The 9,501-nt window shown below is 44.8% G+C and overlaps 1 protein-coding gene across 1 annotated transcript in view; it reads right to left on the bottom strand.

Annotated features, from left to right (window-relative positions):
- Positions 1-9,501, bottom strand: part of ANXA3 (annexin A3) — a 42,231-nt gene that overhangs the window by 23,572 nt on the left and 9,158 nt on the right. The window contains exons 2-4 of the mRNA XM_019534305.1: positions 2,507-2,594; positions 1,196-1,290; positions 316-429 (exon numbers count right to left, since the gene is read on the bottom strand). Of these exons, the coding sequence (XP_019389850.1) occupies positions 316-429; positions 1,196-1,290; positions 2,507-2,594 (297 nt within the window). The remainder of the gene's footprint in view (positions 1-315; positions 430-1,195; positions 1,291-2,506; positions 2,595-9,501) is intronic.

Genomic DNA, 9,501 nt, shown 5'->3' with positions numbered 1-9,501 from the left:
CAGGGCGGCTAGGATCTGGAACCAACTTCCAAAGAGAAGTGGTGCTGGCTCCTACCCTGGGGGTCTTTAAGAGGAGGCTAGATGTACACCTTGCTGGGGTTGTTTGACCCCTGTAATATTTCCTGCCATGGCAGGGGGTCGGAGTAGATGATCTACTTAGGTCCCTTCCAACCCTAGAAACTATGAAACTGTGACACTTAAGACATGGTTTTCAGGAACCAATTGTGTCATAAATCCGAAGACCGCCTGTAATCTATTTCTTTTCTTTCTCTTACTAGCTCTAATAAAAAATGAAAAATTTTCTTCTGGACTTACTTTCATGGATTTTTTAAGTTGTTTAGCATCAAACACTGCTGGGGGCGTAACAAGAGCAACCATGACACGCTCCAGATTGCCTGAGAGATCGCTTTTCAAGTCATCTTTCAGGTCCTAAACAAATAAAAAGAAAAGACTCTGGATGACTACTGCTTACACAGATCACATAATCCCAATAGAAATGGTAACCTACAGGAGGAGTCTGTATGTTGCTACTCCAATATTTCTAGTCTGTTTCTTTTCAATCGTTTCTACTGTTGGAAGCATCTTGCCCCCAGCTGTGCTGCATTTTATGTTCTTTTTTTTAATTTAGAAAGTGAATTCTATCTTTGACTAAGCTACATTGAAAATTAAAGCCATAGATGAAGTGCCTTCAAAATAACCACATACTGTCTATGTGACTTTTAAAAACTGTAGGAATGCAGACCTACTGCTTCTGAAGACAAAACAGAGAAGGCAGAGAATTACACACCAGAGCAGTGAAACACTGCAATCAAAGGTATCGCAAAAGGAAACTTCTGGCCCCACACTCCAATACATTTGTTGCCTTCCCCAAAATAATTAGCAAAAGTGGCTTTATCTAAAGGATGTAATCCATACTGAAATACAAGCAGCACTTTATTTTTGCAGCTAGCTTCTCAACACATCCTTCAGTAATGACCTCTGGAAAAGAATTCACATTTTAAAAGACTGTCAGTCGGGCTTTTCCCTTAGTGTTTGTTTTTATGTGCTATTACATTCTCATGGAGTTACTTCATTCATTCTCAAATACTGTCTCATAATGAAAGTTAGTATAGAGTTATTGTATATTAGGGTCATTTTTCTGGACATCGTATAGTGTTATCTTTTAACTGGCCACACTGCTCCTCCAAGTATATACCTTTCCTGATGCTGCCAAGTACTCCTTAGCAATCAGCTGTCGCTGAATATTTGATCTCTCAGTAAGAATGTCGATCAGGGTTTTCTCATCAGTCCCTAAAAGAAAACATTTTACTTCAAGTTTAAAACCATGACAGCACACCCACCACTGCAGTAAAGATGCATTCAAACAATGAATTGGGAAAGTTATCACATTAATTCATTTTTTTGTCCTTCAGTAAGGGAACATGTTAGTAACAGAAATGTTGTCACCAGTTTGTCAGTGTGCTCTGGTTGCTATTAAAATTCTCTCCATCATGAATGCTTGCAGAAAGCAAACAAGATGTTGAAATGGCAAAAGTCACTTTCACATAGACAAGAAGTATATGTCACTGAATGAAGTGAATCAGCTGTGCTGCTATGGGTTTATGTCCTGCCTACATGCAATTAGTAACTAGGAGGACTGGGGCACACTTGCATCCTGAGAAAAGGGAATGATTATAACTCCAGTGACCCGGTACAGGATAACCAGATGTACCTAGGTCTCGTCTCTATGGCTGGAAGCAGACATTACCTGATGCCTCATTTGGGCTGCCATGCTGATGCTGATCTGCTTCACTGGGCAAAACACACATCAGCTGTTGCCCCACCCTTGATGGTGCAGGACAAGGGGTGATGTGATCTCCAGGCCTTCCTGTTCAACCAGACTTGCTCCTGTGATCATGGGGGGTGGGTCCCACTGAGCAGGGAAACCCAATTTTCCTGCTTATGGAGAGGTACCCAAAGACTCCCTTGCATGCTTCTCTGTAAGCTGAAAAAGCAAGCAGGTGCTCTGGAGCTTGAGGGGCCCTCAAGCCCCTACAGCACTTGCGTGGGGTGACTGGAGAGTAGAGGCAGCTCAGGCTGCCCCTAGTCTCCTGCCAGACAGTTAATAGACAACTGAATCAATCATAAAGCAGCAGAGTCTGTTACTGCTTTCTGTCACACCACTGATTTTCCTTTGATGTAGTGTGACAAAGGGTAGCAATATCTATTTGCTCACAATTTGTGCCACCATACATTTTTTGGTGACGCAGATGAGACATCAGTCGACACACATTTCAAACCATAGAGACAAGACCTAGGTACATCTATTATCTTGGTAACCAGGGGTAACTGTGGTTGTAATCATTCCTCTTTCTCATGATGTGAGCATGCCCCAGTCTTCCTAGTTATCAACAGCATGTAAGCATGACAGTAAATTCCAGCACTTTAAAACAAAGCTATGAAGCCAGACACAAAAACAGAGTGTCTGATATTTCCAAACAGGAAGGGAATTTAGCTGCATATTTACCAATTCCTCTGATTGCTTTCCGAATTGCTTCTGCATCTCTGGGTGCATTAAAGCTGGGATAATCTCGGATGGTTCCTCTGTTTCCAACCTAGGAACAAAAACTACATTTTGAGACCTAGTAGCAGCAAAAATCCCAACCTTATTTAAAGTCTTAAATTTTATACAATTTGTTTCCATTGCTTCAGTTTTTCAGCATTACATTTCTAAACTAGTTTTTACTATCTAGTTGAGCTCAGAGCTGAGGTGTCAATTTTCCAGATTCTAATCAGTTCTGCTACCTGTTCTTTCTGTAACCTTAGACAAGTTACTCTGCTTTGCTTTCTGTAGGTATACAATAGGAGAGTAATATCTGCATTCAGTTAACTGCTTCTCTTGCCACGCTTCAAAAAGTTAAAGAACTTCATCTGTACAATGCACTGTTACTAAACTATGAAGGCACATTGTTTTTTTCCTAACATATTTCTATAGCCAACTTGTGTCTTAATAGATTCACCAGAAAGGTTGATGCCAATCTGTCCCCTGCATGCTCAGAAGCCTTTTCAAGTACTGACCTCTGAGCCAGATGAGAGGTGGGAAAGCACATTCACCACTTTTTGTACACAACTGAAAACTCCAGTTTGGTACTAAAACATGCTGAGATAAAAAGAAGATTGTACATACTTGGAAATGTGAGCAATTAAATGAAATTATATGCCTATTGTTCAGTCTAAAATGTGTCTTCTGAACAGAAGTAGAATATAAATTTTAAGCAACTGCAAAAAGACTGTATATCAGTGCAAATTAGCTTGCTATCAACCATTAATTGAGTTGCTTTCCTTCCCTATTACTGTAATGTGGGAGAACGATGATGAATTTGGAAGCCACTAAAACAGGGTGTGGATGACGCTAGGGAAAGACAATTTGCTATGGTATCAGTTGCAAAATAAAGTTTACTGCTCCATTAATCAAATTCAAAAGTGGACACCAGACTCTGACAAAAAACATTTCTGTATTATTATGCTTATGTACAAACACCAGTTTATAAATTAAAATAATAATTTGGGTCCTCACACACCGAAATTATGCAGGATGTTATCAATGAAGGTGTACATGAAGTAAAAGGGTTATGGATTTATGGTAGTATATCAGAGTGGGTGGGGATTTCATGTATATTTTAACAGAAGAGGAGAACAGTTTGGTCAAAAAGGAAGGAGGAGTTTGTTACAATGTTTGTCTTCATAACAAATTTTCAAAAATGGAACCTAATTTAGGGAATGTCAGTTTGCTCTTAGTATTTAAAATGCAAAATTGAAAATGTGTTGGGCCTCATCTTCTGATATAGTAATTGGCAACCACAAATCCAAATGGCACCAGTAGGAGCTGTAGTTGGTCACCACTATCAAGATTTAGGCCCGAAGTGTGTCAAAAATGTTTGCATCCAAAGTCAGGGGCTACTTTTGAAAGTTTGGCTCCATGGCTAGGGACAGACATCACACATAAACCAGTTTAAGTGATCAGAAACTGGTTTAAACCTGTAACAGAATAGATATTCAGTGCACATAAACCAGTTTCAAAATGGCTGAAACCGGTTTGAGGTAAATCTGGTTGAATGTAGGACCAGACTTAACTGATCTGGCCCAAACTGGTTTATGCAATGTCTGTCCTAGACCCCTTCCTGGTTTAAGTTTAACCAGAGTCCCCCAGCATCCCAGAATGCTCTCCAGGCTGGGCCCTCTGCTCCCCAGCCAAGCAGGGGCAGGGGTCTGCCCAGAGAGGGGTTTAATTCCCCCCTCCCTGTCCCACTGGCAGGGACCTGAACCAAGTGCTCCCCACTTGCTCCCCCCCTTGCTGCAGTGGCAGGCTGCCATGGCCCCTGAAGCAGAGGGAGGAAAGGGGTATTCCCTCCTCTACCTCTACTGTCCCTGGGGGACCACAGCTGGGTCTGCCTCCCTGACCACCACCACCACCGCTTCCTCCCTGCTTGGGACAAGCAGTGGAATAAGCCCCTCTGCCAGAAACCGGAGAGAGGGGGAATAATCCCCATCCCTGCCCCAGCCTAAGGGTTCCAGCCAGCTGATGTCCAGCCACATCCCTGCCCAGCTGCTGCAGCGGCGAGGTGGCAGGGCCTTTGATGGGGGCCGCAGCCCCTGTCATAGTGTCAGGGAGTGCAGGCCCCTTCCCAGTAGGGGGGTCCCCACTTTAGGGAGGGCAAAGCTGAGGCAGACTACATGCGTCAGCACCAGGGCCCAAAGGGGGCCAGAGCCCCACAAGCACTGCTGCTGTGGTCCACACCAGCTTTCCTCGCCTCGCAGCAGCTTTCACCACCAGGAAGCAGCTCATGCTTGGGGAAACCGTGACAGGGGCTACTGCCCCCTTATGGCTCCAGCAACTGAGTGAGGGCAGACCTAGATGTCAGCCAGCAGGGCCCTTTGGGAGGGGGACAGGGAGTGGGGTTATTTCCCCTTCTACTCCCAGGGCACCACAGTGGGGTCTGCCTGTCCCAGCTGCCACCACTTGCTCTGTGCCCAGGGCAAGCAGCAGAATAATCCCCCTCCTGCCCCCTTCCCACTAGTGTCCAGTGGAGGGGGCTTATTCCGTTGCTTGCCCTGGGCACAGAGCGAGTGGCGGTGGCAGTGGCTGGGGTGGGCAGACCTTGCTGCAGTGCCCTGGAGGCAGAGCAGTGAATAACCCCGCTCTCTGCCCCCCACCCAAGGGGCCCTGCCGGTGGCATCTGGCCCTGGCCCTGCCCCCGCCTGGCTGCTGGAGCAGTGAGATAGGAGCGACCGTGATGGGGGCACGGGGCAGTTTCCCTAAGCATAAGCCTCTTCCCGGTGGCAGGTCACGCTGCAGAGCAGGGAAAGCTGCTGCAGAGTGCAGCTGCAGTGGAGCTGGGGGTGGTAAAGGTCTGGCCCTCTCCAACCCCGGTGCTGCTGCGTGGTGTCTGCCACAGCTCTGCCTGCCGCACAGCAAGGCCCCCGCATTGGGAAGGAGCTTGTGCTCCCTGACACTGAGACAGGAGCTGCTGCCCCATCTAGGGCCTTGCCCCTTGTTGCTGCAGTGGCCGGGCGGGGGTTTGACCAGATGCTGACCAGCAGGCCCCTTAGGCAAGGACAGAGACAGAGGTTATTCCCTCTCCCTCCGGTGTCCAGCAGAGGGGACAGGAGGGGGCTTATTCTGCCGCTTACCCCAAGCAGGGAGTGAGCGGTGACGGCGGCAGTCAAGGTGGGTAGACTCGGCTGTAGTCCCCCAGGATTGATGGGGTGGATAACTCCCCTCCCTGCCCCCTCTGCCTTAGGGGCCATGGTGGTCCACCACTGCAGCAGCAATGGGGGAGCACCCAGCAGACCTGTCTCAGGTCCGTGTCAGTGGGACAGGGAGGGGGGAATTAAATCTCTCTCTGGCCAGTTCAGCCCCGGCTGGTCACGCCCCCAGCACAGCTTCCCTGCAGCCGAGGGCGCACTCCTCAGCACTTGACCTGAGCAACTGCAGGCATGTGCCCACAGTTCCTCAGTCCAGAGGGAATTTCATAGACATCACATAGACATCAGGGCTGGAAGGGACCTCGGGAGATCATCAAGTCCAGCCCCCTGCCCAAAGGGCAGGAAGTCAGCTGGGGTCATAGGATTCCAGCAAGATAAGCATCCAGTTTACTCTTGAGTAATACATAGGAATACATGGGGTTGACCTGGGGACCGAGATTCCCCATAGGAATACATGGGGTTGACGTGGGGACCAAAAATGTCTGTACTGTTACAAACTGATTCAACCTAAATAGGCTAGACTAACTTGCAATGTTTTAATCAATTCAGGCTCTGGCTTTTTGAATATCTGTCCCTAGCCAATGCGTACATATTGGTTATATAGTACATTTAACAATCATACTCAAGGTACAGAAAAAGCTGTACACAACTTAGTGCTCACACTGTAGCTACTTCCATTCAGTCCTTTATTATCTTAATATTAAAAGTAAATCAGTTACCTTGTCACAAAAACCCAAAACCCAAAACAACCACCCTACCACACACACACATAATCACAATCCATTACCATTCAAACACAATATTACAAGCTCATTTTGTAGAAAAAACCATAGTTTCTGCAAGGCTGCAGTGATCTCGTCAATCAATTACTAAGAAATTAAGTAAAAATGCCAGGCTGTTTATTTTAAGTTCCTTTAGAAACACAAGGTAATTGGAGGTGACACAACCCAGTAGATAAATATTTTATTTTTAAACTGCTAGGAAAATCTTGCAGTCAGTGCTTTGTAAAAAGGAAAACACGAGCAAACTCCAAATATAACATTGTTCTTTACATTTTTCACATGAATGCTCTAAAGATAGGATATACATTGTTATTCACTGGCATATTATTTGTCTTCCCAACAGCCTTTTCCTCCCTACATTGACGGCGACCTGTTTTTTCCCTATATTTCATAATGCAGTTCAGGCACCATTGAATTATATTAACAATTATAATTTCACTGTCCCTGGAGTGTTTGATATAATTTAAAATTGACCTATTATTTTGTCTTCATTATTCAGTAAACAGATATTAATATCCAAGCTGTATTTTGAAACTGCATCGGGACATGCTCAATAGAAAATTCAAATGCAGTGGGAATGGAGGGGAATGTTGCAGGTTCACACAAAAATAAGTGGGGCAGGAAGGGAACAGTCCACACTAGAAATTAAATACTTGTAAGAGTTTGGTTTTCAAATGTAACACTTTTTGGTGAATACTTTAATTAAGCAACTGCTGATATAATTAAGGGTTGCTATGGATAATTAGAGAGTTGAATACAGAAACTGTTAACATCAGTTTGGATTCAGATACAAACGAAAAAAATTATTTGGGTTTGAAAGCTACAGCAATTAACTTCCTTGTCTATGTTTGGTATGTCCTGGAGCACAATTTAATACTAGGTTGTACTGTAACAGACTTGCACAAGTACCGCCTTCATGATTGACTCACTCTCTGGACCTTGTTTTAAACAAAAGTTAATAGCATTTCTCGGTGTATAGCAACTGATTTCAAATATAAGCAAGTTATTCATTACTTATTAATTTACATCTGGAGGATTATAGCCTCCCAACAAAAGGCACAATCCCATTCCGTTATCTTAATGCAGTGTGTTGCAATTCTATGCATGCTGCATAAATTTATAATTTGCTTAATCACATAGCACAGTGAAAACACCAATTTGTTGCCTATTGCTTACACTCTAACAAACAGCAATTATCTGCATATCAGGGAAATGCATACATGCATAGCATCTTTCAGCTCCACTGTCTATTTTGCAATTAAATGTATTCCCTTTAACTGAAAAAGAAACAGTGGAGACGAAGCAGCTGTCAAAGGGGTGCTACCAGAAGCCTTGAAAATAATGAGAACCAATTTTATGGCCACTATATGGTCAATTTTATGGCTACTATCGTCCCTCATTTTCAAGGTTTCTAATAACAGTTCCCAAATCTACTATTGGAAGCCTTGAAAATATTGTAAGCTAGTCAATTTTAAGGCTGCTAATAATACAGTGCTGTGTACTTAATCAGCATTGCTTACATCAGGGCTATCCAACTAGCACCCTGGGGGCTGCATGTGGTCCACGTGAGTTTAATACGAGACCCCTGGGCTCCTATGTGGCTGCTGCTTGCCCATTGCTTTGCTGCTGCTGTAGCCAGGTCTCTAGATTTAAGGGGCAGGGAGGCATGGCCCAAACTGCTGGAGGAACCCGCAGTGTATTGCAGCAAAGGAGTTGAGATAGGGGCCACCCATTTGTTGCAGCAGTATTGGGGGGTGGCTTCCCATACATATGGTGCAGCAAGTGGTGTATGTGCAGCCTGTGGGCCCCGTGTACTTGAATTTTTACAGCCCCTGCTTGTACAGCCCACACCATGTGGGGCATCTGGCCACTTACAAGTTGGACAGCCCTGGCTTACATTAAATTTGGATAAGTGCATATGCTGGCTAAGTGCACAGCCTTTCTTTAGCCCAACATTGCATGCTTAAGTTTTTATATAAACAAGAAAGATATACTTTGAAATAATAACTGCAGTGGCAAAACTTTGTAGTTCTAAATATTGTAAATGTTCCCATTTTCTGATTCTTGAAAATCTGAGGTATGCACTCCACCACCGTACTGATAGGATTGCTTTTTAATAGCACTTTTAAGGTAAGCTGAACACAATGTTCTTTGCTATAATACCTAATAAGTTAATACACTGAATTCCAATGCAAAACATAAGATTCCTAGAACAATTTCTAAGTAGCATCAACATGGTTGAACATTAACCCTAGTTAGCACATTCTTCATTAGAAAAACAAGACAAATGGGACAATTTAATATGCATTTAGCACTTGAATATATACAGTGAAAAACTTATTACTCTTAGGTGTTAGATAGTTCAAGAGACCTAAATCCTTTATTTAACCACAGAACAAGGACAGTTAACAGTGTTGGGGACAGCATCAGTGTAACCTACCTTGCACTATTCCAACAATGCTTCTTAGCAACATGGGGGAACTTGCTCAGTGTTTCTGAGCCACTGCTCCCCTGCTGCCAAACTTCTGGATCCACAGGGAGTCCTGCGGGCTGGATCACATACCCAATCCCAGTGTCAAGAACTGGGTGAGGGTAGCCTGGGCCTCCAAGAGCCAGTCACAGTGTGCGGGGGGCAAGAGGGAGTGGTTCTGCCCCCCCGCCCTGACCAATCCTGGTGCGCAGGGTAGGGAGGGGGCAGTGCGGGGCTCCAAGGGCTTGATCTGGCCTTCAGACCAGTCCAGCACCTCCCATCTGGCCGCAGGACCAGAAGGGTGAACACCACTGATTTAGACTGATAAGCTTTAGGGGCACAAAATTTATCACATGTCTGTACAGTACTTAGCATGTTGTGGTCTTGGTCTTATCAGGGATCTGTAGTCTCATAGTTTCATAGTTTCATAGTTTGTAGGGTCGGAAGGGACCTGAGCAGATCATCTAGTCCGACCCCCTGCCATGGCAGGAAAGAGTACTGGGG

This window comes from Crocodylus porosus, unplaced genomic scaffold, assembly GCF_001723895.1.
Source record: "Crocodylus porosus isolate Cpor-Errol unplaced genomic scaffold, CroPor_comp1, whole genome shotgun sequence".
Lineage (NCBI taxonomy): Eukaryota > Metazoa > Chordata > Crocodylia > Crocodylidae > Crocodylus > Crocodylus porosus.
This window is presented reverse-complemented; position numbering and strand designations above follow the sequence as displayed.